The following is a 25,891-nucleotide window of genomic DNA, read 5'->3' as shown; positions in this document are numbered from 1 at the left end:
TGCTTGTCGAGCTCAGCCTGCAGTTATTACTTGAGTGCAGGTGTTACAATCAAGCAAGGAGATGTTGACCAACAGAAACATGATGGCATAGCCTCTGGCCTCTAGATTAACCCTTTTTTATCAAGCTAAAAATCGAAGTCTCTAGATTTCCATGTAACGCCCATAATGTTTGTGATACGACTGTCTTTCGAGACCACAGCATGACAGTTGGAACCAACGTGACTAGTATAAAGAAAACCAATGAAACAGACCAACGAAATAGACCAACGAAATAAATCAATGTAATATGAAAAGCTCACTGAGATGGGAAAGATTAACTAGACTAGCCCTCTCCATCAGAATCAACCGTAAGATGTTGAGCTTTATCCGACTCCGTGTCACTCAGACCCGAGCTCGAAGAAGCTCGACGCGGTCTCCGTACATGTTTACGCTTGATACCTCCATGCATCGGTTCATTCTCCTTGTCGCTGCTGTCGCTTTCCAGTTCTCCGGCCTCCTGGTGCTGCGCACGGGCATCCAATACCTGCAGGGTCTGTCGGAGTTCTCGCTCCAAGACTTTCTGGGCGCGGATCCGATCCTTGCACCGGTCCAGCTTCCTTCGGTACGCTTGGAGCGTGTGGCAAACCTGCTCAGTAGACATGTTGATGCTCCCAAACTGGGACTTGCTCGATTTCGGTGCGTGATGCCGCGAGTCCAGAGAAGAGCGACGCGAATGACCGGAGCGGTGTCTGCTCGCGACGGTGGATTGAGGACTAGGGGGGGATGGAGTGCGACGCGCATGGTCCGCGCGGGTCCCCGAGGCAGGCGGGGGATGAACCGACACCGATGGTGTTGAATGGCCGTGCTTAGCCGAGCTCAGTGAAAGCTTGGATACTTTGCGGATGAGAGGCGGGGAATGCGCCCGCACCGGGGTTGGGGTGCCCAGGTGTTCCGGTCGATGAAACCCAGCGATCTCGTTCCTCGAGAGGATTTTGCGCAGAGGCTTGGAGGATGCCAGATCCTTGGAGGGTGTGTCCTCCTCGTTCGAGGTCGATTGTGTGTACTCGTGGGAATGGTTTGGTTGGACGGAGATATCCCATATCATGACAACACCATCCATACCCGTGCTGATAAGGGTTCGGGTCACGGGCCCGTCGGAGTCGCTGGATCGCTTTTCTAACAAGTGGACGCCGCTGATTCCCTCCGTGTGCCCAAATTCACCAGCGAGAAGTGCACACCGCTCCAAGTCGTAGATTCGAATGGACTTGTCCGTGCCCGAGACACCAAAGAGGAGCGGAGGACTCTCGCCGTCCACCTCCGCAGCCGACGCCAAGGAGCCCATAACAACCGTGTCGCCTGACTCGGAATCTGCCGCGCGAAACGACTGCACATGACGACCCGAATTGAGATCGTACTGCTGGATACAGCGGTCCGCAGTGGAGACAATGAGACGGTCTGAGTCCTCGGCGGACAGGGTCATGGATACCGGGGATGATTTCATGGTGATGGCCCGCGTGGTCAGGTACGCAATGGCGGTGGTACCGTCGACGTCCCTCGTAGCCTGTTCGCGAATTAGGATGGTGCGGTCTGCCGAGCATGAGAGGAGCTTGTTCCCGTCGTCGATAAAGAGAAGCTGCCCCACGCTCCCGACATGATCGTCCATGGTTTGAACCAACTCCAGACTCTCCCCGGTTTTCTGAAAGAGCTGAACCATGCGATCCCGGCCCGAGCTGGCCACCAAACAAATGTCGTCGTCCTCGTGAAGGGCAATGTCAGTAATTTCTCCGCCATGGGCCCGAACTTCGTGAACACAGTTCCAGGACTCCCCGGCAAAGATTCTGCAGTCTGTCAGCCACCATAGCGAACTGCCCGCCGACACCCATCTATTACTCACCTCAAAACACCCAGCTTGTCCCCGGATAGAAAAAAATCCATGTCCTCCGTGGACCGGAGGACACGCAATTCGTTGCACGATTCGTCGTCCATGTCCGGAAGATGATCCAAGGCGATTGTTCGAGAACTATGGCAGTATCCTCGCGTGTCCAAGAAGTTCACCATCCCCCCGCGCGACCAGGTGAAGAAGTCGGCACCGGTGGGGTTAGGTGTCTTCAAGGGACCGACACCGAGGACGCTGTCCGTGTGGCCGAGGAGAGTCTTTTCCATGTGAGTTAACTCGTCACTCTGGTCCAGTGCATCGGTGGGACAGAGATGGATCGCCTTGGTGCTATCAATGGCAATGATGTGAGAAGAAAGAGAGCCCAGACACGCAATCGCCGGTTCCATGGCCTTCCCCCCTGAGGATGACCTGGAGCTTGTGGGGCGAGACGGGGTGACTGGCGTCCGTAAAGTCTCCAAGGAGAATCTCCGGATCCGATTTCCACGGCCACCGACCCAGAGACAGGATTCATCCACGTCCACCGCCAGAGAGGTCACGCCAAAATCCAGGTTTTGCACCACGGAGAGTTTCTGGGACCCCTCGGTGTCATCGAGAAGGCACAGGGTCCCTGATTCCGTGCCCACCACCGCCTCATGATCGGAGATACTGACCACGCTCGTAAACGTGCTTTCCACAAGCGGACCGAGGACGCAGTTTCGCCCCGCAAGAGCCTTGGGGGCAACGCTCGGAGAGCTGGGGGTGCCGTCCACCGTCAGTCGTGACTTGGTGGGTGAGCCAGGTCTGATCTCTGGCAGCCGCCAGACCTTCACATGACGAACGCCTACACTATCCGCGGGTGAGCAATGCGCTGTCGGCAACCATATATACATATATCGGGACAGCAACTTACGTGATCAGGGTCTGTCCCATCCAATGCATGTCGCGCACCTGTGCCGTGCATTTATTGGTCGAGTGTAATTTGGTGGAACCATTTTTCAAATTGACGGACCAGACGAAGAGGAAGCCGTCGTTGGCGTCGCCGAGGGAGGCCAGATACAGGGAGTTGGAACTGAATGCCAGACTGCGGACGCCGAACGTGTGTTCGTGGAGAATCGAGAGCGGGACGTCGCCGGCCGCGTCTTTGTCGGTGGAGAAGATCATAACCCTCGGGTTATAGCCGGTCTGAGAGATGGCTGTCAGCATTGGCTGCCCGTTTCCCTGGCCCGCTTGATACTCACCTCGCCGACGGCCAGGAGCCTTCCGTTGGGGCTGATGCAGACGCTGGTCACCGCTTTGACCCGCTCTCGGGAAGACCACGGGCGGGGACTGCCGCCGTCAGGCAACTCATGCGACGCAGGGGAACCGGTGTGTCCATTGCCGTGGGGGGTGGATTTGATGCCCGATACCGACCGCGAGCGCGGATCGGGGGTGCCTGGTGGGGTGGATTGGTGGTAGAAGGAGGTGACCGGGTTGACACTGGTCGCTGAAGGGCGTGCGCGGAAGAAGCGCTGGCTCACGGTGTTGTCCGCACCCAGCTCCGCCAGGACAGCGGCAGAGCCCGCACAGATCGCGAAGGACCGACTTTGGTCGTGGCTGGAGAAGCCGTTCGGCGAGGTGGTGGTGGTCCCAACCACGGTACCGAGGGACAAGGTCGCCTGATGCTGTGGTGGTCTGTTGGGGGTTCGCGGGGTTTTCCCGCCCGAGGAAGCCAGACGCGCGGACGAATGGGTGTTGGCCGCCTTGCTCTTCATGCTGGCGGAGTGAGATGACATGTCGGACGCGTCAAACCGGTTCGGTATGTCCTGGGATCGACACGGTGTGCAGTCGCAGTGGTTGAGACCACAACTGACGGGGTGAGGGTTCAAGACGCACGGTCGACGTTCGACATCGGTGGTAGGAGAGGGCTTGTGGGAAGAGAAGGGCTGCAGAATGGGGAAGACGCAGGCGAGGCTAAAGGGACGGAACCGTTCTTTGTGTTTCACCCCTCCTGTAGCAGAATCTTTGTGTAGCGTGTCCGATGGAGAGGGCGGAAGAGACGGTCGGCGGCCGACAACGATCAAAACAATGACGGTAGTGGGACGGAATGAGAAGCGACGAGGGGGTAGGTGAAGGAGTGGAGGGTCCCACTACAAAAAATGTAAAAAATAGCGGGCAGCCGAAGAATGGACAAGAGTGGATGTTGAGGGGACAAAAGGAATCCAAGTGGAGGAAGAAGAACGAAGAATGACGAAAGGAGAGGAGCACTCCAGACCGCTATTAAATGGTCGTCAAAACACCGACCAGCATCCACCGTCGATTCATTCAATTCCGCTAGGGGACAAAACAAAGGAACCAAAGGGGGGATAGAAATAGACGAGACGAAGAAAGAAAGAGAATCTAAGAAAGCAAAATAAAAAAAAGAAATCAAAGGACGGAGAGATGCGGTATGACCGGGATGAGATTATTGGCGCTCCCTTGGCGCTGTGATGGATCTCAGGGACTAAATTAGTCCAGGAAGCTAAAGCAAAATAGCTCGAGCGGAAACTCGAGCTATCCCGTCTCTCCACAATGCCGGGTGAGATTGATCGATGTGATGACGGGCGTGGATGGAGGGTTTCTGAGGGAGGAGAGGGTCAGGTCAGCTGGATCGATGGCCGCCACACAACCATTGGGACATACCAGTCTTTGCCGCAGTAACGAATACATTCCGACCACGAAGCTATCAACGAAGAAACGAACGAATGAACTGGTGGGTGGATCGACGGCAGGGCAGTGGATGTGGGGATGGGAATCATGTCAATCCCTCCTCCAATCTGCTGATGCCGCCCGTGATCCTGGTTCCATCAGGGTCCGAGCTTCCGAGGACCACACCCGAAGATATCAGGAGAAGTTGGTTCAGATGGGGAGAGAACCATGGATGGTCTCAGGGGAAAAACTATTGACCTGGAGAGATCGAGAGGAGAAAGTGAGGAAAGTGAAGCTTTTCCCAATCCGGATGGAGATCGTCCGGCAGCTCCCAATCGGGTTAGGATGTGCTGAGTCAGTAATGCTGTTCTCAATTATGTAATCTACTACACAAGTTGCAAATGGCAGCATAGCTTTACATAGGTTGCTGTTGAAGTGGACAGACAAGTATATATTTGTTTTTAATTACGGAGTAGACGTACAATATAATTAATTATGTATATCTATTTAATTAAGAAGAGTCGTCCTCAAAGAGAATGAGACGAGGTATAGAGAAGATTTCTCTTTGAATCGACGATGGTAGACATCCCTCTCTCGTTCTATATACATATATATATGTATATGAACATCCATGGGATCTGTAAACTACTAACAGGCTGGTAAATATATAGAACGGTGAACGAAATCAGCAGATCTACTTCATCTTGTCTACCTGTCTATACAACCCTAGGCTGGTAAATATCAACCTCAGTATTTTTAGCATGTCTTTTACCTAGACCAGTCACCAGAAACACCAATCAGTGAACGGTAGGTTCCTGACATCCAATAAGTAGCTTCTCCCTATTAATCTTCCAATTGAATTTCCGTAGAAAAAGGATACAGGTAGGCACTCGTCAGCCATCCAACAATCTGAGATCTCTCCCAATATCCCTCTAGCTTTACCTCCAGCGCCGGCTGCGCGAGACGTCCCAGCGACACGATCTGGGGTCTCGAAACCGTGGGCACCGCGACTCCCATCGCCAACCAGCTGCAGGTCGACTGGGTCATCGGATCAAATACGGTCTGATGGATGGAACGGGCGAGGGGAGTTCGTATGCGACACCGTTAGCAACGAGCCAGGTCTTTTTGGGTCGCCGGAAATGGTGCCCTGTATAGCGCGACGGTAGGAACTGGGGAGGTTGACCGTGGTATTGAGGTACGAACGGATTCTGATATGCCGATGCTATCTTTCTCTCATACTTGGGCTCAACACCATGACAGAGAGACCGCAGCTAACGCAGTGAAGATAGGATAAAACGCCCTGTCACCCTTTCGAGCTAACCTATCCCTCCGAACTTGGCTCCCACGTCAGCTGGGAATCTCGCTTGCGCTGGTGCTGGACTCTGCCGGCATTGCTAAAGCGATGCCACGTTGGAGGACGGTTGACGAGGTAGTAGCGATATCGGCATCTTCAGGAGGGTGGCAAGCTGTATGGTATTTAGCGTTTGCTCTTCTTTGAATTTGACTATCTAGGTTTGCTATCTAGGTTTACTGACTGAGTTTGAGGGATTATATGGAAGGCCGGGTAGCATTGTTTGAAGCGGATGGTCATCTTGGGTAGGATATTATCCGGCCATGGAGAAACCAAAACACCATGAGGTAGTATAGTAATTTGATTATACAATAAGATGTTGCAGAGACTTCCAACGTTCTGGCCAGCTTAATAGTGAATATTAGTTTTGAGTCAAAGCAAGAGTAAGGAGATCGAGATGTGACTGCAGGTGTTCATGAAATTAGAGTTAGGTGAATTAAAGTTACTGATATCCTCCGGTCACCGGTGGAACAATCATTCTAACCTATCACTGTGATTACTCGACTTCACTAATATCCAGGGGTCTTTTTATGTTCTGGTTTCCAGTTTAGCCGCTTGTGAATGTTATCTTGCATCATGCTGTCCAGTCCGGCCAAGATTCAGTAGAGCTATAACAGAAGTTTGTCCTAGGTTCAGACCACCTTTTGACCAGGAAACCATAACACAAACCAGACATTTCCCGGTCATCATATCCCACGTGGAGACAAAAAGCCTCTACATGATGAGATCATATGGCTGACACCATGCAGCGGTTGTGACACTGCGCCATATCCGCCATGTCTTACCCCTGTTCATCACACCGCAGGATTGGTCTTACAGGCGTGAGAACTATGGGATACTTTTACTCTGTGTTTGTGACCAGTTTCAAACCATGCCTTGGATGATCATGTGTGAACTATGCTGAAGAACTCTAAAGTGCTCTCTTATCTCCTTGTAGAAAGCCCTAACTGGCTGACATTGCTCGCATATCACTCTATCGTGATCGGCTTCACTCCGGGATATAGCTTCAGCTTAGATCGACCTTAGGCCAAGAGCTATTACTCCGTACACAGATGACTGTCCCAGATGATATGAGGTGGTATCAGTCATTCTCTTGGTCTCCACAGTCACTCTGTGAAAAGAAACACTTTGCAAGGACCTAGACTCTCTCACGATGGGGTATATAAAGAGCCTCGAGGACTCTATGGCTCCTCTAATTCCCCCACTCTCTCGCCCATCTTCTCAGTCCTCTTCAATTCAAGCATCCTATCTTCAACATACCACTTAGGACTTACTCCACCAGCTCTCGAGATGGTGTCAACTTGGATCGTAGTCGTGCTCTGTGCAATCCTGTTTGTGCTGCAGGGAGTCCACGCCGGACTCAACCTAGATGCAAAGAACAACCTCGTGGTCTACTGGGGTAAGTTCACAATGAACTCCACTACCATGCAAGATCTAACTGTCTGTAGGTCAGAACTCGTACGGCCAGTCTAGTGGAGACTTGAGCCAGCACCGGCTCTCGTACTACTGCGATAGTGAGATCCCCTCTCCTTATCATATCCACATCTATACTAATCTCCTCGATACAGATGGCGATATCAACGTACATAACTCTAGCCGTGCTCATAACCGTACTCACATAGGAAACTCCACTCACACTGCACAGGTCTTCATCATTTCCTTCGTCACCCAGATCAACGGACCCGGAGGCGTCCCCGCCGTAAACTTCGCGAACGCCGGAGACAGCTGCACCCCATTCAGCGGGACTTCTCTCCTGAATTGTCCCCAAATTGCGTGAGTCCCTTTCCTCCCCTCCCATCTACCACATACACTAACAACCCCCAGGGAAGACATTAAATACTGTCAGTCCAAGGGTAAAGCCATCCTCCTCTCCATCGGTGGCGCCACCTACACCGAAGGCGGTTTCTCCAGCGTAGCAGCAGCCGAATCCGGCGCCCAGCTCATCTGGAACACCTTCGGACCAGCCAACAACAACGCCCTGCGCCCCTTCGGTGACGCTGTCGTCGACGGATTCGACTTGGACTTTGAGGCCCACGTCAACAACATGCCAACCTTCGCCAACCGCCTCCGCGCCCTGTACCAAAATGGCGGCAAGCAGTTCTTCCTGACGGCCGCGCCTCAGTGCCCCTACCCCGACGCCGCAAACGGGGCCATGCTGAACGGCGCGACCTACTTCGACGCCATCTGGGTCCAGTTCTACAACAATTATTGTGGGCTTCAGTCGTATGTGGTTGGCTCGGCCTCCCAGCCTACCTTCAACTTGGCGACCTGGGACGAGTGGGCGCGCTCGACTTCGCGCAACAAGAACGTCAGGGTTTTCATTGGAGCGCCAGCTAATACGGGGGCTGCTGGCTCGGGATATGTCTCTGCCGACGTGCTTGGGCAGGCTGTTCGCTATGGGAAGCAGTTTTCGAGTTTTGGGGGGGTTATGTTGTGGGACGCAAGTCAGTCCTACGCCAATAACGGTTTCCTCTCGACGGTGAGATCGGCGCTTGGATGAGTTTGATAGCTCTGAGGTCGACATCTGTGGCTGGGGGTTCTCTGGCTGGGTTTCATTTCCCTTGATGGTTCCTTTTCTCGTGAGGCAATTTGTTTCTGTGGGTGAGAGTTTCTTTTGTAATTAGTTTTTCGGCCTGTCTTCCCTCTTGGACTGCGCAAGGTGTCGTTACTCCATAAATCATAGTTATGATGATGATTTTCATGCTCCTGTCTTGTAGTAGACTTTACCACCGTGCGTATACACTATAGACGAGCCCACGTGGATGTGACCATGTGGCCATGTGTAGTGGTGGTATAACGGTCTAGGTATAACGGTCTATTGCTCGAAGTGTCTCATTTAAAATCAGTCTGCATTAAAATATTGTATGACTGCAGTGCAACCACTTGACTAGATAGGAGAATACCACCATGGACAGAAAATATCACCCTCAGAGTTCAGATCCTATCAAGAGTCCCTCGCCAACGCAATCATTAGGAATCCTTATAATCAAACATATCCACATCCATCATCCATCACACCCACCGGTCATCATATGAACCAGCCATCAATTCCATCAATCATCATATCCACCTGTCATCTGATCCCTGAATAACCTACGCCTCACCCATTCCCTTCTTCCGCCCCAACGAGCGCTTCAAATCCGGCGAATTCTTGAGAACACCCACCATAGTCAGCAAGTACGAATCCAGAAACTTTATCTGCATATTTTCGTTATCGCATCGCTCGCGGAAGAGCTTCCTCTTCAGACGTAGGGCCATATCCAGGCGCTGTCTCGACCGATGTTTCTTTCCCGTCTTTCCCTCATCCACTCCAGGTAGGATTCTCCATTTGGGACGGGCGTGCTTCTTCTTTCCCTCGTCCTGCTCCCTCTCTTCTTCTTTGTCGTCGTCGCCGCTCTCCTTCTTCCGGATTCGCTCGTACTGTGACACGCGGATATACTCCGATAGACTCTTCGCATCAGTCATGTAAAGAACATTCTCATCTTCGACGCCATCATCAACAACCACATCAGACTCCGCAAAGGAAGACAGCCCGCGAGTGGAAGCGCCAAACCCAGGCATCAGCTCCGGAGACTGACTCCACCTCATCAGCTGATCATAGAACTTACCCACGGGGCCCTCAATCAGCATAGCCAGGCGTCTCGCCTTCCGGAGGAAGCAGATCGCGCGCGCCAAGTCAGAGTGGTAACCCGCGACAAGGGCGCACTTTGCCCACGTCAGAGCAAGCCGGATATCATAAGGCGTGACGCTCGCGATGCAGTACTCCAGGTCGTGGGCGACTTGGAAGAAGCCGGCCGGCCAGGTGGTGACGAGGTCGGGCGTCTGCAGGAGCAGTCCGAGCCGGTGGGTGCCCTCGAGGGTTTCTTCGAGCTCGGAGTGCAGCTGCGTGCAGCAGTGGCAGGCGCAGTGGAACCCGAACCGCAGGTAGCAGTTTATGCCGCGGAAGGCGACGCAGCCGGCCGGGTGGAAGTAGCCGATTGTGAGCTCCGCGCCGGGGGGGATGTCTTTTGCTGCGCGAAGGATGGCGCGGCCCATGAGTGCTTTGGTGTGGGGCTTGCGTCGGCCGTCTTTTCCGCATGGGTAGCGGTGGGTTATGGTGAGGGTGCAGTTGGGGGTGCAGGAGTGGTTGATCCACGCGAGGTTGGGGCCTAAAATGGCGCCGCGTTTGGAGTTCCAGACAGTGGGGATGTTGTGGGTGTCCCATATTTCGCCGAGGGCGTTGCCGCTGGTGCGGTCGGAGTCTTCGGACAGGGCGATGAAGCGCGCGGTCCATTTTTTGCCCATGGCTTCGAGCTTGCGGGTTAGGAGGAGGGTGGCGTCTGCTGTGGTAGTGCAGGTGTCTTGTTCGGTCTCGCTGATCCAGAGGACGCGTTCGGCGACGATGGCGCTGCCTGCTGGAATGGCTTCGTCGATGTAGAGACCGGTGCCTAGGGTGGGGCTGATGTATTTGGTGTAGAGGGAGCCTTCGTAGTAGAGGAGACTGGTTGAGTAATCGTCGAATTTATCGTCATCGTCCTCGTCATCGTCCTCGTCATCGTCCTCGTCGTTGTTGATTCCGTCGACTATCGCTGTGCTGGAGCCCCGGAAGGGTTCATCTGGCTGAGTGAAGGTGAATGTGGTCACTTTGCACCGAGGCCCTTTGGAGGTAGGCAGAGATGGTGTCGTCGCTGGAATCGACCATTGCTGCAGCTTTTCTGCGATCACAAAGATGTTAGCTTTCATTCTTCGTGTTTGTGCATGTTTTCACGTGGATGGATGTTATATAGATGCACTCACGTGATGGGACAAGACCTAACAGTTTCTGGGGCGCCATACTGTCTCTTGTCAGCACTGGACCGTCACAGCAGATGGGACTAATTAATGAACATTATTAACACAAGGGTAAGGAACAGAACACATACACTTTACTACTAGTAGAGGAATGCAGGATCAGGTGTTGAGTGACTGCACAAAGTAGAAGATCAAGGATAACAGAGTAGAGGATAGACTGTAAGCGAAGTCAGGAACATGTCAACAAGCAAGAAGGTAAGATAGTTTCATGCAGACCAAGAGAACTTCAAGTAATACGAACATGGGCACTGGAACAACCACGACGACTAAGCCAGGTAAAAGTAGAAGACATGACAACGTGAACTGATCTTCTCGGTGTTGGCCCAAAAGAAAGCCTACAACATGGCATACAATACACCTGAAAGAACTAAGCAGAATACAGTCTACAAAGAAAATCAAGAAATCGATCAGATCATAGGAGAGATGTTGGACGATCAGTCTCAGTTGAACCCTGATAACCATTCTACCGCGCCTAAGTCCAGATCAGAGCACTGGTATCTCAAATCAATCAAAAGACAAAGCCTCCCATGACTCAAACAATCCTCTAGCTTTGAACGAGCGTCGTCCCAATGTCTGGCGGACCAAAGACATAGGGCCCTGGCACTGAAACAAATAGGAAACAACAAAGAGTGGCCAAATCTAACCATTCATTCCGGACTCATGGCAAAACAGACATCTCTAAATCTAGGTCAAAGCTTACCCAAAGGCTGATGCAGTGGGACACCAAGTACGAATCTCCGAGTCGCTAGCCTATATGTATTGCACGGTACCAAAGAAAAACAACGGTGAATTTGAAGAAACCCACCAAAGACAGAACAAAATCAACACAAAAAGAAGGGGTATAAAGTTCATGATCAACAAATTCAAGTACCCGCGGCCGGGATCTTTCATCATACATTGATTGCCTGCTTCGGTGAGCGAGGGGGCATCTGCTGGGACTTGGCGTCCCCAGTAACATGATCGCCATGCATCTCAGAAACCCTACAATCATGTCCGATGGCATCGTCATTCTCGGCCTTCGTGTCTTCGGGGTATAGTCGGCCAACGGCGTCGATTGATTCCGCCGCCACTTCCGGCCTATAGACACTCCTTCGCGTGGCCGTACTCGCGGTCCGCTGCGATTGCGGATAGTCGGATTGATTCGCCTCCGACACAATCGACCCGGCACTGCTGGTAACGAGCGGTTCGGAGATTCGTGGCTCATCTGATGGGGTGGGCTTGCGCAGTTTCAGACGTTCCTCTGGTGGAATATTCTGCCACTCGGAGCCGAACGTCACAACCGACGCCTTCTTTCCGTGGACCGTGAAACTGGCTGACTTGCGCGAAAGGCCCTCGCCTTCGCTTGTTCCGGGCCCGTCTTCGGCGGTGGCCATGCTTGACGTCGCCGACTCGCGGGACTTCTTGCTCCGGATATAATGACCATGGTGTCCACCGGGGGTGTCCCGAAGGGTACGGTGCAAACTGCGGCGGATCCGGCCCGCCTGTTCACCTTGGGCACCATCCGGCCCATCCTCCGGTTTCGAGTCGCCATCAGACCGGACCAGCGACTGCCGACGCACCGGGGGTGGGCTGTTCACGTCCAGTAGCCCTGCATCGCGCAGCAGGCGCTCCTCGCCGTCGTCCACGCTTCCTGTAATCTTGGAAGTCCGAGAACCCAGGCTGGCAGCGTCCATTCTGCTTGCCACAGAGGCATCGCGTTCCAGGCCATAGGGCCGTGGCGGAGAGGTAGAGTTGGCACGCTCCTTAGGGGTTTCCACGGACAGCCGTCGACCGATGTGGAGACCAAGCTCTGAAGTGATGGACGTAGGGATACTGGGCCTTCGTGGTTCCAAGGCGGTCGGTTGCGAGACAAGGTCCTGGGCGGGCGGTGCGTCAGCGGCGGGGCGAGTTTCCACAACCGGGGTAGCCGGCTTCTCGACCTGAGACCCGTCGGATCCAGCAGAGGAAGGGTGGGCGATTGGGATCTGAAGATGTGGCAGCTCCCCAACGGACTGAGCTTCGACCGGATCTTCCCCCAAGTCCCGAACGAGCACTTCCCGGTAGCACTTGGTGCGCCAGATGTCCTGTCGCACCCATTTTAGTTTCGCCGCCATTCGGCCGGCGGCCATGATCACGTTTTCCCTCGCTCGGGAGTTCACCGGCGTCAAGACCTGCAAGTGCCGGGCATTTCGGAGAAGATCGTCCAGCTGCCTTTGCCCCACGAAGAGCTGTTCATTGGCCTCGCGGATCTTCTGCTCCATCAGTTCCCGACGCGCCAGCGCCATATCTTGGGGCATATCGGCCCCAGGGTTTGGCGAGGGGGGTTCCTTATCCATCGACCGATGTGTGCTGCCAGACACGGCGGAGCTCGGGCGGCTCATTCGGTTCCGCTGGGCGTCATAATTGGTGGCAATCATTGCCTTCGTCCGCACCCCCGTGGTGCGAAAGGTCGCCGCATAGTTGACCTTCGCCAGCCAGTCATTCATATCCCCTTCACTGTTGGCCAGGAAAACTTCTTCCAGTGCGTTGTGGCGCACCAAGACAAAGGCATGCTTGTGCTTTTTGTAGCCCGTATCCAGCAACGCCACCGCGTCGTCAGTCGACATGATGCTGTCGGGTTTGAACTCCGTCAGAGGCGGCCGAAAGACTACTGCTCGGCGGCGGCCCTCATGCTGGTGTTGCTCGTGCTGCGCCATCAAGGATTTCACCCAATTCACGTCGCGGAAGAAATACAACTGCGAGAGAGTGAGAAGAGCGCCCCATTCTTGCCATGGGGACCGGGCTCGCTTTTTCTTCGGGTCCTTCCTCCACAACAGCCCGACCTTGGCCACCTTGATGTCCACCAAGCCCGGGTTGGAGTCAGCCGGGTTGTCAATGCTGGCGGGCATGAAGGCATCCGGCCTCGACCGCGGAGACAAGATCTGCAGGATTCCAGATTTGGCGAACACACGATGGAGATCATCCACATTGGCGGGTCCTGAAGTTCCCTCACAACAATAGGTATCGTCCAGGTTCATCACGTCCTTGAGACTGGGGCGCAGGTGATCCAGTTTCCCGTCCATGATCAATGTATATGGATCGACCGGCTCCCTGGACGCGCGAGAGAGATGGTCGGAACTCGCGGTCTTCAGCAAACCACGCCGCGGTCTGGCCAATTGGCGCCCATTGGTGTTGGCATCCTCGATGCGAATAAACGGCGTGTAGGAGATATTTTCATAGAAACACTCGAGAATTTCATCCGCGATCCCTTCGCCGCGGGTATTCTTCACATAGTCCGGCTTCTGCATCTTCCGCTTGTTGTTCTTGTTGAAGACGTCGGTATGCAGGATCAGGATGGAAAAGGCGATGAAGTATGCTTGATCGGGCGAGGCGAATATCCCCGGGTTGCACTCGTGATATCGATCTGCAAAGCTCTGAAGGAACCGGTCGATCTGCTGGGTTTCCTTGGGCAGCTCCACTTCCATCAGCAGCTTGCGGATGGCCATGTCGATGGGGTCTTGGAAGAAAGAGAATCCACGCATGAATTTCCGCAGCGCCGTTTTGAAGAAATCGTCATTAAATTGGGACAGGATATTTGCGATTGTGTTCCGCGGGAGCTGCTCTTCTAGCCGAGCCAGATACGTACCCGGCGTGTCACCCTCTTCTCGTTCCGGATACGATGGCATCGACGACTTGGGTGTTCCAGGGCTCCTCGCGGTGGGGGACGGCGCAAAGCGCTGCGAGATGCCCAAGAATTCCCCGAAGCTTTTCCGGCCGCTGGTCGACGTAGACGTCCGTCCAGAGGAAGTGAGATGAGGGGAGGACTGGTGCTCGTGTTCCCGCACGTTGGCTAGCGAATCCAATGTCGACGACCGCGCCCGCGTCTTGGTCTTGCGACTGCGATTCGACGGAGTTGAGCGAGCCGAATTGTTGGAGTTGGCCGAGTCCTGTCGCAGCAGGGGTGGCCGTGAGGAGGTCAGACCCGCCGACGAGCGGGCGGGGGAGTGGAGGGGCGATATGTGATCCCCATCCGGACTCTCTGGGAGACCCCGTTTCGACGCGTAGTCCATCACGGCCGAATTCGAAGCAGCGCCATCCGAGGGCGGCCCGGTTGGTCGCGGGGGCAGAGGGAAGAGGGGGCCCCGATTGCGTTTCCAGCGGGGGAGGCGAAACCGTTTCCCCCCGACCAAGCTGTCCAGGGGATTCTCCCGCGGCGAGTAGCTCCGAGACATGCCCCGATCCCCTAAACTTTGATCCGAGCGGGAGGACTCGGAAAACCTGGGATCGGCGACCGAAGAGCGATACGAGTCATTGTGCTGTTCCCGGGGACTGCTTCTGATGGACGTCGTGGATAGGCGCCCTGCCTCTTCGCCGTTGCCGGCGGACGCTGACAGGGCGGGGTCTGCGGGCTGGGATGCAATCGAATCGTGGGGGGTATGGGCGGACATTGGAGCTGGACACGACGTTGCCTCAGCGGGGGATTTTTTATGTTCCGGGATGGGACTGAATCTCGGCCGGCGCTTGGTGGGTTGGTCCAGGTCTTGACTCGTCGGGGCGGTAGTGATGATCGTCGCTATCTCAAGTAGATGCATAGATTAGCTAGCGGTCACGTGAATAGCAGAAGAGACACCAGGGGCATCAAGGGGGTAGGTAGACCAACGCGGCGGTAGGGATGGCACTGGAGGAATGTCTTCTTCCGCCTTGGCGTATGATTTGGATAGCTGCGGATCGGATGCGTGACGTAGTCTGAAAAAGCTGAAACGGTTCCTGCGTACGTTGGAACCATCCGTCGCTGACAACCCAGCACCGGGGCTCTGGGTCTTGGTGATTATGTTTTCGGAGCCATCATGCGGGTCACTGTTGGACTGCGGGCGGTCGGTGTGCTCGGGTTCGGCCTGAGGAGGGGAGCGGGAAGCGGATTCAGAACGACGAGGGGGCAGGTGGGTGGTTGAGAGGGTCGGACGAGGCAAATGTTCGCTATAGCGAAAATTGGATTGCGGTTCAACAATGCTCCGTCTCTTCGAATCGTTGCCGTCGGACGAACTGATCCGTAATCCTTTCCAATGCATGGCGGCGAAAAAGCCGGGGCCAGAGCCTTAAGGGAGCTTGCAGAACAAACGGATCGAGACACCCATCCGATCGAAGATGTACAATTGACCGTTGGTTCTGGTGGGGGGTCGTTGAACGGCAGCCGCGCGAGACTGAGGGGGGGGGGGGGGGGGGGTCAATGCGACCAAGGGAGCGGAGAGTGACAGGTTCCAGGGGTAGGATTGCGTGCGTCAGCTTCAAGCGCAGCCGATGAACATTGCGACCAGGTTGACAGGGGAGGGCAGACGAGCAGAAAGCACGTGGCGCAGGCGCGTTGATCGATGGATGAGGAACAGAGAGGTAAAAAAGGGGCAGGGAGGGAGTCGATCATCAACGAGTCCTCGGGAGTCTAGGCGGAACGTCGTAGTTACATAGGACCGAACTGTGACATTGCCCAATCCAGATTCGATTCTTCAGCGATAGACGAGTGGTCCGAGCGACACAATCACAATGATAAAACTGTGAGTTAGACACAGCGTACCGTCCTAATAATGCCCAAGAGGGGGGAGAAGCGCAAGGAGGGGAGGGGCAGGGGGGTGTATATTTTTTTGCTGGGGAAGACCACCCAGGTGGGACGGGAGCTAGAAAGCCGAGACGAGGCTGAGAAAGCACTAAGGGAAAGGTGGAGTAACAATGGTTTCCAGAGAATCAGTCAGAAGGAAGCATTCGAGGGGGAAGGGAAGGGAGGGATGAAGTAGAGATGAAGATGAAGATGATGAAGCAGAAAGCGAGGGAGAGAACGAGAGAAAGTGGAGAGTCGAGAGGCCTGAGGCCTGGAGGTTTGGTTGGTTTGCCTGGTTTGGTTGGGTTGGATCCTGGGCACGTGTTGCTCTTCTACTTCTCTTCCTTTACTACTTCTCCTCTTCTTCTTCTACTGCTTTATTAGTGTCTTCTCTGATGTTATACTTTCAAGTATGATCTTCAATTCTCCCACGAGGATGTATCGCTCAAGGATCGCCCTGTCTAGGATTCGATTGGAGCTCTCACATCGGAGTTACCTACAAGTGTGCATCTCATCGCGTGTTTCTACCTTTAACCTTACCCTGAGCTATCAATCCCTACTGTTACGTTACTAACCCTGCTAGTTCTTGACTCGAATTCTACAATAATATAATACTTAGAGTTTACATACATATGGAGTGTTCTTGTGGGATTCCCTGCAAGATAACACGCTGATGTCATTCGTCTCCCCGCGGTGGAATCTTCAACATTGACCACCCCATGTCAGGCAGCACCACCCCAGTTGATCGTTGATGATATACCTTCTTCCATATTGGCCATCGTCTGAGAAAAAAGGTGCCAAACGAGATATTCCGTGGGGCTGTTCTGCCGTCCGATGTTAGTAAGAAAACATCCACACTACGAGAACATTGGATGGTGTCCAGGATTACGTGGACGGATCCCCACTCAGCCGTAGGCCAGACTTTTAGCTGGTCTCCCACAGCTGGACAACCATGTATCCCTCTCAGGTTGACGGCGGTCTGAACCCTACTTTGATGGTCGCTGCGTATCGGTAAACGGTTGTCTCTGGGCCCAACGGTCATGACTCGTGAGACTTACTATCTGAACATGTAAAACCGACTAAGAATGGCCCGAAACTTTATCGGGGCGTTGGGTGGGGACGGTGGGGACGATATCTGGCCGGTACATGCAATGACTTACAGAGAGGTTCTTTTCCTCATCTTCTGATTTGTCCATAGAGATAGCCACAGCCGCGACTTTTTGATACGAGGGTATTGGGTGGTCAGAATATAAAATCACCGACAGGATAAATTTTCAAACACCGTGTGGGTCACTATAGGCAGTTTGCAGAGCCGTTGAGACCTCTCATTTTGATCAGAATCCCTCGCGCCACCTCAGCTACGTCGGACCTGAGTCGGAGAATCGCTAGATGCCTATATTAATAGACCACGCGGCCTAGGTACATTTGGGAGTAAAGCGGTAGACTCGAGACATTGACTAAGGTACCTGACCGTTGAAAAGCAAAATGACGGCTCCACCCCTTGAGTCTGGTAGATAAACCTCCAACCATTTGATGCATCCTAGATATGACCGTCACACTCCCCCATCGACCGGAGTGAAGGTCTCCTTTCATGGGAGTCGAAACGTGGATGCCTAATGCTGGAGACACTTGTGCCTGAGGCAGCTATCTGCTGACCCACCGACCAGTCAGCGCGACTGCGGCCTGAGGCTCCCTCCCAGCCCTCTTCCAAGATATCATTCCATCATTCCATCATTCCTCCGACATCCCTCCGAATCCCTGACAGGCTTGGATTCTGCAGTATCTCATTTTATTTTCACCCCTCTAAGGACGATGATTTAGGGGGTATCTTTCATCCCTATCTTCGCCGAAAATGCGTCATCTCCTGTTTCTCGTACTGGTTGCACTGGTTGCTCTGGTAGGGGCGGTCCCCGCAGGCTCCAGTATAACGCCCCCGCCGCCCGTCGAGCCCGTTCAGGTCCTAGCTCCTCACCCCTCCGATCGCAAACGTCCGTGGATTCGTGTCCGAGATTGGGTCATTGAGAGCATATGGGGCATCCCCAAGTCCTCATCCCAGGGCTCGTCCAACGACCGGTCCTATGATGGCTCTCCGCCCTCCCGAACGCTGGCCCGATACGGCAGTGATGTCGTCCTCCGCTTTAACCTGCGCGATAAAAAGGAGGCCACGGCGCTGGCCCAGGCAACGGATATTCTGTTCTTGGATGTATGGGCATCAACGTCGGAATTTGTAGACATCAGGCTGGCCGAGGAAGTCGTATGTCAACTAGCAGGGCCCCGGTGCGTCAAGTGACTCAGACTGACCGTGCGCGTTCATAGATTCCTTCATTGCTAGGCCTTCTCCCCGATAGCCTTCGAACCGCCTATACACCCCTTATCGACAATGTCGCCGACATGATCTACTCGTCCTACCCGACCCGTCGTCCCATCGGGTTAGAAGGTCACCCGAAATTCGGTCCCTCCCCTCCGCAATCCGCGCAGGCGGGGGATATTCTGTTCCGCGACTACCAACCTCTAGCGGTCATCGTTCCATGGATGCGCTTGATGGCCTCTATGTTCACATCGCACGTCCGTATGATCAGCGTGGGGGTGTCGGCCGAAGGCCGCGAGATCCCCGCACTCCGACTCGGCGTTAACGACGCCCGCAACCCCACGGCACCCCGCAAGACGGTTGTCGTCGTGGGGGGCACCCACGCGCGCGAGTGGATCAGCACGTCGACCGTGAAATTCGTCGCTTACAACCTAATCACCAAGTACGGCAAGTCCAAGGCCGTCACGCGCCTACTAGGAGACCTCGACTGGGTCTTCATACCGACCCTCAACCCAGACGGGTACGTCTACAGCTGGGAAGTCGACCGACTGTGGCGCAAGAATCGACAGCGCACAAGCCTACGATTCTGCCCAGGCGTCGACCTCGACCGCTCCTGGAGCTTCGAATGGGACGGCGAACGCACGCGCTCCAACCCCTGCGCAGAAGACTACGCAGGCGACCAGCCCTTCGACGGAGTCGAAGCCGACCAGTTAGCACGATGGGCCCTAAACGAAACACACAACAACAACGCCGACATCGTCGGCTTCCTCGACCTCCACTCCTACTCGCAGCAGATCCTCTACCCCTACTCCTACTCCTGCTCGTCAGTGCCCCCAACCCTCGAAAGCCTCGAAGAGCTCGGTATCGGCCTCGCCAAAATCATCCGACAGACCACGCGCGAAAGCTACGACGTCACCTCCGCCTGCGAGGGCACCGTCACGCCCGCAAAGGAGTTCGCTCCCCGCGCGGAGCGCTTCTTCCCCGTCGGGGGCAGCTCCGGCGGCAGCGCGCTGGACTGGTTCTACAACCAGCTGCACGCGGTCTACTCGTACCAGATTAAGCTCCGCGACCGCGGCAGCTACGGCTTTCTCCTTCCATCGGAGCACATCATACCCACAGGGAAAGAGATCTTCAATGTGGCGGTTAGGTTTGGGCAGTTCTTCGTTACTGGCAATAGCAGCAGTACTAGGACTACGGGCGTCGCGGGGGGTAGCGATCCCATCGACTGGGATGCAGACCTCTTCTACGATATTGATACCACACCATCGCCATCCCACGAGCCTAACTTTGCGGGCGGCAAAGCGGAAGAAGAGGACTTCGAAGAGGAATGGGAATTGATCGAAGATGAATACGACGAAGACGAAGAACAATCCTACGAACTCCGCCGACGTCGCTAAACTATCATCCATCACTCTGGTTTTCTCAGTTCATCCTTTCTATTCATACCATGTTTTTTTTTTTTTTTTTTTTTTTTTTTTTTTCTTTGGGCGTTCCGGATGTCTATATCATATTCTAAGAGTGCTTATCTGATCGGTTGATATTCTTTAATGACTGAACGACTAACGATATTGTTTTCTTGGCTTTTCTTCCGCTGTGATTGTTAAATTGTGTATTGCTCTCTGTCCTAACAGGGGCTTGGTGACTAGGTACTACCTAGGGTTTGGGTTGCGTTTTTTCGCTGGCAAAGGGATGTTGCAGATTAGATAGGGAATATTATTTATTTTTATCGACTCTGTACTACCTGCGTAGTTGTGTACTTTCACTTGTTTTATCACAACCTACCTTGTATACCTAGGGCTTGTTCCGTTTGATCTGTTTGGTTTATGACACTCTTGATGTTTATACCGTAGACCTGCGCCGGTCAGGATGAGTTAGGGGTTACTTACGTGCCTGTCTATTTTCTATGGCCCTCAAGGTATTGAGTCATGGCTTGTTATACATATGACTACACCTGCCATCCTAATATACAGTTATACGGAAAGATCAGAAAAGAAAAAAGAGAGAGAAAAGCAAATAAGGATTATAAAAGATCATAACCATTCAACATGTCATCAAAAAAAATAAATAAAATAAATAAATACTACAAAAATACATATCCTAGAATAGCCACGAAACAAAGACGCGATAGAACCAGCTCGCATCGCCGTGGTGCTCGTCGTGCTCCGCCTTGCGGGCCAGATACTCGGCCTCCTCGCGGTCGATGATATCCTTGCCGGTCCAGAGGTCCGCCTCGTGGGGGTTGACGCCCTTGCAGCGGGTGGCCAGCTTGTAGCCGAAGATGAGGATGATGTAGAGCGGGATGCCGAGGTAGGCGGTGATGAAGGTCTTGTAGTCGAAGGTGCCCCAGTCCTCGTTGTGGGTGAAGCAGTCGTAGCTCTTGGTGAAGGAGATGAGGATGCAGAAGCCGAGGGCGAAGTAGGAGCCGGCGGTGCCGAAGGGGGCCTTGTAGGCGAGGTCGGACTCGGGGACCTGTTGGGCTTTGCGCGCGCGCACGAAGTAGATGTGGGTGACGAGGAGGGAGATCCAGGTTAGGAGACCGAAGATGGTGACGAGGTCGACGAAGTAGCCGAAGACTTCTTTGGAGTCGCTGGAGACGTTCATGTAGGCGAGGCAGGCGAAGAGGGCGCAGAGAATGAGCGCGTAGACGGGCACGCCGCGGCGGTCGGTGCGCGCGAGGATCCGGGGCGCCTTGCCTTCCTTGGCGAGGCCGTAGATGGTGCGCGTGGCGATGTAGAGATCGGAGTTGGCGGCAGAGAAGACGAAGACGAGGATGCAAGCGTTGAGGATGTGGGGGAGGGCGGGGATGCCGGCAAGCTTGATGGCGACCACGAAGGGCGAAGCGGAGGCGCCGGTGTTCTGCTCCTTGGCAAAGGCCAGGTCCTTCGAGTCGTAGGGGACCAGGGTGCCCACGAGCAGGACGCTGATCACGTAGAAGAAGACGATGCGGTAGAAGGTCAACTTGATCGCACGGGGGATGGTGCGGCGCGGGTTCTGGGCCTCGCCGACGGTCACACCGACCAGTTCGGTGCCCAGGTATGCGAAGGTCGCGGACACCATGGTGGCCCAGAAAGCATAGAATCGCCCGGCGGCCTTGTTGTCATGCTCGATGTATGTGTTGAAGGCGCCGGGTTCCTTCCAGTAGCGGAATCCTTTGCGGTCGTGGTCGGGACCGCCGCCCAACATGAGGATAAACGACAGCAGGATCAGGCCGCAGATGACGACGATTTTGAAGGAGGACAGCCAGAACTCAAATTCGCCAAAGAAACTGACACCGAAGTAGTTGATGGCGATGATCAGCACGAGGAAGACGGTGATCCAGACTCCGGGATTGACCCGGTCTGCGTCGATCCAGTACTGGATGACCATTGCGCCGGCTGTTAACTGATTTGGTGTGATGATGATATATTTGAACCAGTATCTGCATCACCGACTTTGTTAGCGGGTGTACAATTCGCTTTCACGATCTTGGGATATAAGGGAGTATTGGGTACGTACGTCCAACCCATGGCAAAACCCAAGGCCGGGTCACAGAAGCGAATGGCATAACCCGTGAAACCAGAGGGAAGAGGTAACCAGGAAGCCATCTCTCCGAGACCGCACATAACCAGATAGACGATGAAACCGACGAATGAGTAGGAGATGAGAATAGCTGCGGGCTGTGAATGAGTTAGTTTCTTTTTTTCTTTGTCTTCTATCTTTCACTGTCTCTCCGATGGTGGAAATGACTTACGCCAGCCCTAAGGTGAATCTGTTAGTACTTTGCCCTCTATGACTTCCATTGAGACCCAGTATTCCAAACTTACTTCGCAAGAGCCTCTCCCGTTCCAATAAGCAGACCTGTACCAATCGCACCACCAATAGCTATTGCGCTTGTTAGTCCAACAGCCTTGTCGATTCCCCAGTCCAGTGGGGAGCATACCAATCATAGTAATGTGACGAGCTTTGAGGGCGCGATGGAGCTCCGAGTCTTGCTCCGAAGCCAGCACGCCTTCTTCGGCCTGACCAATTTCGCGCGATGAGACTTTCCCGACGGGCATGCCCGTCGAGAAGTCATCCTTCTCGCCCAGGACTCCCATGTTGAAATTCCCGTTGGTTACTCTCTGATTGAAGACGGATCGACACTTGTGGCTAGTGAAAGGGAATTGTGTACACAAAGCCCTAAGCCAAGATCGGGAGATGAAGAGAGAGGGAGGTCGAGAAGGGAGGTCGAGAAGGGAGGTCGAGAAGGAGAAGTAAAGTAGAAGAGAAGTGAAGCGGGGGAGGGGAAGGAAAAAGGTTAAAAAGAAGAAGGATGCGAGAGAGAATTTAAAAGAGTAAAAGAGGAGCTGACGGGGGAAGCCGAGGCCTCGTCCGTCCAGATTCTGTGCAGGCTGATAAGCAGGGTCGCCAACGCTAGTCTGGAGGATTATTCTCATTATGCTCTGTTATTTGTCTGATTGCTCGATTTGTCCATGATTCATCCTTTTCGTTTTGATTTCCATCTTCATTTCCATTTCAATCTATTTCTTAATTTATTCTTATTATTATTATTATTAGTTCATTTGATTTTCCCTAAGATATACTCTCCCCAGACTGAAGTCGAAGCAACAGCTCAAACAAGTCAAAGAAACGAGACAGTCAACCGTCTGATTGGATGGCGTGCGAGGGACCCAAGCACGTAGGGTGGTAACCGTAAACTAAGGTCGGTAGGTAGCAATCCCACGCTGCACTAAAACTGTGACAGGGATCTCTAAATCATTTTCTTATTTCTCGCGTGGGGAGAGGAGAATGAGGAGCCAGAGAGGCAGGAATGGATGATGCCAAGAAAACAGTTGGGAGGCGGATGGTCTTGGCATGTTATCCACCCAATCAGCATCCGACTCCACATCAGTCTCGGTCTCCACTCCGGGGAAGAAAACACGGACGGGAAACCAAATACAGTCGAGTTCAACACCTGTGCAATTCGACCTGGGTTTTTTATTAGTCACAGAATCGGTCGAAAACGAGGTGGAAATTGGTCTGATCCTCCCAGCGGACCACAGCGTATCTCTTTGCGAAGATCACAATGGGGGGATTATGGGGAAACGTGGCTGATCAAATGCCGGTTTGGGTACCATATGATGATATTAGTATCCTTCATTCCTTACTATTCTCAGTATCCTAGATGAAGAGAGACGATCCTACTCGATGCAGCCGAAACATATCCGAAGCAAACCGAGCAGGTTGTGGAGAGAACTTGGATCAGGTCCAAGCGCTAATGTGCTGTGGTCATGAGGAGTACCTTCGTAGCCTGGAGTTGACGGCTGAACCCTGGTTGTCACCCCCTGTCACCCGAACCGACCCCTACCGCATCTTATTTTCCAAGACTTCTGGCCACACGAGGTGGTCTGACCCAGGGCACAATTCGAGGGTGCCTGGTCAGACTGATACGGAAGATAGGTATGTGGTGATAGAATGGATAATCCATAGATAAGTATGGGGCTGTATACTACAAAACAATACTTAATGGTACCCGATTAATTATTTCTGCCAGCACCCGTGACTCGATTAGGGTTAGATCTACCCGATGACCATCGCCCAATCACATCCCAACCTTCCCTTATCTTCCCCCGTATCAGCAGCCTGGAAGTCCTTCTAGAATATCCAAGTCCAAGCTGATACTACGGTAACTAAGTTTAGAGTCTCGCATCCCATGTGGTCTGGGATGCGTCCTGCATATCCGGACCTACTACCAACCCGATCTGAATTTTTTTTTCTCGGCTACTTTCATCCTGGTCGGGGCGAAATCCGAGGAGGAAAGGGAGCCATGGATTCCCTCCGGTGTCTTAGTGCGGCAAAGGGACGGGCTGGTCAGGACTAGTCTCTTTCCCCAGACGAGCATGAAGGTTCCCAGTCCCACCTTTTTACTAACAACCGTCTGTATCCCCCCTCGGGCTGACCCGGTGGGGGCGATTTTTAAAACTCCTCGCCCACTGATAGCATTGCTGCAAGGCTCTGGAGATTTCGTTTTGTCTTTTGTCTTTGTTGATGTATCCCCACTCCCTTGACCTATGACAGTCTGGGAAATTGATAACGCCTTCTCTAACCGAGCCCCCTTAGGTAAGAGAAATCCGCCGGGCCTGCACCCCGCCTTCTCTCGCTTCCCACTTACCACTTCCATGCTTATCTGGACCGACGGGATCTTGGAGAGGTGGGTCGGCTCCATAAACTCCGAGAGATAAACCAGCACACTCGGGCACACATTCTCGGGCAGAGAGAGTCTCTACTGTGTGTGTCTGAGAAATAACCGTGGAATGTGCCGGTACTAAGGTCAGGATCAAATCCCACATTTTCTTGAATCTCGGACCACCGGATACGGCTATCCAGAGTGATTAGTTCGGAACCCTAACATCTGCTCCTATCTCCCTACCAAGCAGACCCAGGCTATAGACTAGAGCATAAGTGTCCTCTGTCCGTAAATGCCGAGTTAATTCCATGAAGCGGCCCGCCCAATCAGAGAACCCTGACCCAGGCGGGATGCGGCGGAGATTCTCAACATAACCGGGTGCCAAGACCAAACCCTATTGACTTACCCTATTCTTTGGTTTGTGCTTGGTCCTGATTTGTGATTTTGGACTGTGGATTTCGGTATATCTTCTTGGCTATTCTGAAGTTTGTGGGATAGTTTGGAAGGACATGCTTATATGCCATAGGCCTTGAAGAGTTTGACCATGCTTTTAGGTAAAACTAGCCCCTAGGTTATCAGAACTTACTGATCACCACTGCCAAGGTCGATACAGACATCAGCAGGGAAATCATAATTAATGAATTATTATGTTTAGAGCTCTAGAGATTTTATCTATGGATTATCCATTCTATCACCACATACCTATCTTCCGTATCAGTCTGACCAGGCACCCTCGAATTGTGCCCTGGGTCAGACCACCTCGTGTGGCCAGAAGTCTTGGAAACGATAAGAGAGCTTGTGATTTATACCTAGTATCTTCAATAGTCATTGTCATGCTCAATCCATATATCGCTCTAGATTTTTTGCTGATAACAGTACGCACACAGCTCTACCAACAAAGACATCAAAATACAATAGCCATCCCTAGGCTTCCCCATGAACTAAACAGATTATGATGATCCTTCGGGTTCTCATTCTTTCTCTACCTCACTCACAAGCCACAACAACCCTATCAGGAGTCATGACCAGCCAATAAACAATTAATGCATAACCCGCTATCTCATCCATCCAGTCCCCACCGATTCACCGCTACCGTATTAGTGATAGTTGTGTAGGTCAAGGGTGGGTCCATTTCTATTATCTCTATCCAGATTTCTGGGTAACAGCCTAGCAGGGTTGTGGACAGCATG

General features: G+C 53.3%; 6 protein-coding genes across 6 annotated transcripts; 2 read left to right on the top strand and 4 right to left on the bottom strand.

Moving 5' to 3' along the window:
- Positions 1-322: 322 nt before the first annotated feature.
- On the bottom strand, positions 323-3,627 carry P168DRAFT_241264 (WD40 repeat domain-containing protein; the record flags this gene model as incomplete). Its single annotated transcript, XM_024833754.1, has 4 exons — positions 323-1,817; positions 1,874-2,701; positions 2,766-3,037; positions 3,094-3,627. 4 exons carry the CDS (start codon positions 3,625-3,627, stop codon positions 323-325), a joined length of 3,129 nt encoding a protein of 1,042 aa, XP_024689957.1.
- A 3,533-nt stretch (positions 3,628-7,160) lies between these two features.
- Positions 7,161-8,370, top strand: P168DRAFT_284129 (glycoside hydrolase family 18 protein; the record flags this gene model as incomplete). The annotated part of the gene is made up of 5 exons (XM_024836113.1): positions 7,161-7,269; positions 7,319-7,384; positions 7,439-7,452; positions 7,516-7,643; positions 7,695-8,370. 5 exons carry the CDS (start codon positions 7,161-7,163, stop codon positions 8,368-8,370), a joined length of 993 nt encoding a protein of 330 aa, XP_024689956.1.
- Positions 8,371-9,278: 908 nt separating this feature from the next.
- On the bottom strand, positions 9,279-10,340 carry P168DRAFT_212246 (uncharacterized protein; the record flags this gene model as incomplete). The annotated part of the gene is made up of 1 exon (XM_024833059.1): positions 9,279-10,340. A coding segment is annotated over one exon (1,062 nt), but the record flags the coding sequence as incomplete, so codon positions are not given.
- An 813-nt stretch (positions 10,341-11,153) lies between these two features.
- On the bottom strand, positions 11,154-15,838 carry P168DRAFT_329337 (Arf family guanine nucleotide exchange factor SYT1). The gene is made up of 2 exons (XM_024841464.1): positions 15,319-15,838; positions 11,154-15,231 (listed from the first exon to the last, which is right to left on the bottom strand). The coding sequence occupies exons 1-2, from the start codon at positions 15,725-15,727 to the stop codon at positions 11,591-11,593; spliced, it is 4,050 nt and encodes a 1,349-aa protein (XP_024689954.1). The 5' UTR covers positions 15,728-15,838; the 3' UTR covers positions 11,154-11,590.
- A 2,167-nt stretch (positions 15,839-18,005) lies between these two features.
- P168DRAFT_257761 (M14 family metallopeptidase) lies at positions 18,006-20,041 on the top strand. The gene is made up of 2 exons (XM_024834571.1): positions 18,006-18,502; positions 18,565-20,041. Exons 1-2 carry the CDS (start codon positions 18,101-18,103, stop codon positions 19,951-19,953), a joined length of 1,791 nt encoding a protein of 596 aa, XP_024689953.1. The 5' UTR covers positions 18,006-18,100; the 3' UTR covers positions 19,954-20,041.
- Positions 20,042-20,520: 479 nt separating this feature from the next.
- P168DRAFT_329335 (dicarboxylic amino acid permease agtA) lies at positions 20,521-22,815 on the bottom strand. Its single transcript, XM_024841463.1, has 5 exons — positions 22,476-22,815; positions 22,360-22,417; positions 22,287-22,293; positions 22,052-22,212; positions 20,521-21,974 (listed from the first exon to the last, which is right to left on the bottom strand). Exons 1-5 carry the CDS (start codon positions 22,630-22,632, stop codon positions 20,654-20,656), a joined length of 1,704 nt encoding a protein of 567 aa, XP_024689952.1. The 5' UTR covers positions 22,633-22,815; the 3' UTR covers positions 20,521-20,653.
- Between the last annotated feature and the right edge of the window lie 3,076 nt (positions 22,816-25,891).

Source organism: Aspergillus campestris (genome assembly GCF_002847485.1).
Source record: "Aspergillus campestris IBT 28561 chromosome Unknown P168scaffold_11, whole genome shotgun sequence".
In the NCBI taxonomy this organism is placed as follows: domain Eukaryota; kingdom Fungi; phylum Ascomycota; class Eurotiomycetes; order Eurotiales; family Aspergillaceae; genus Aspergillus; species Aspergillus campestris.
Note: the sequence above shows the minus strand (reverse complement) of the source record. Positions and strands in the feature narration are given on the sequence as shown.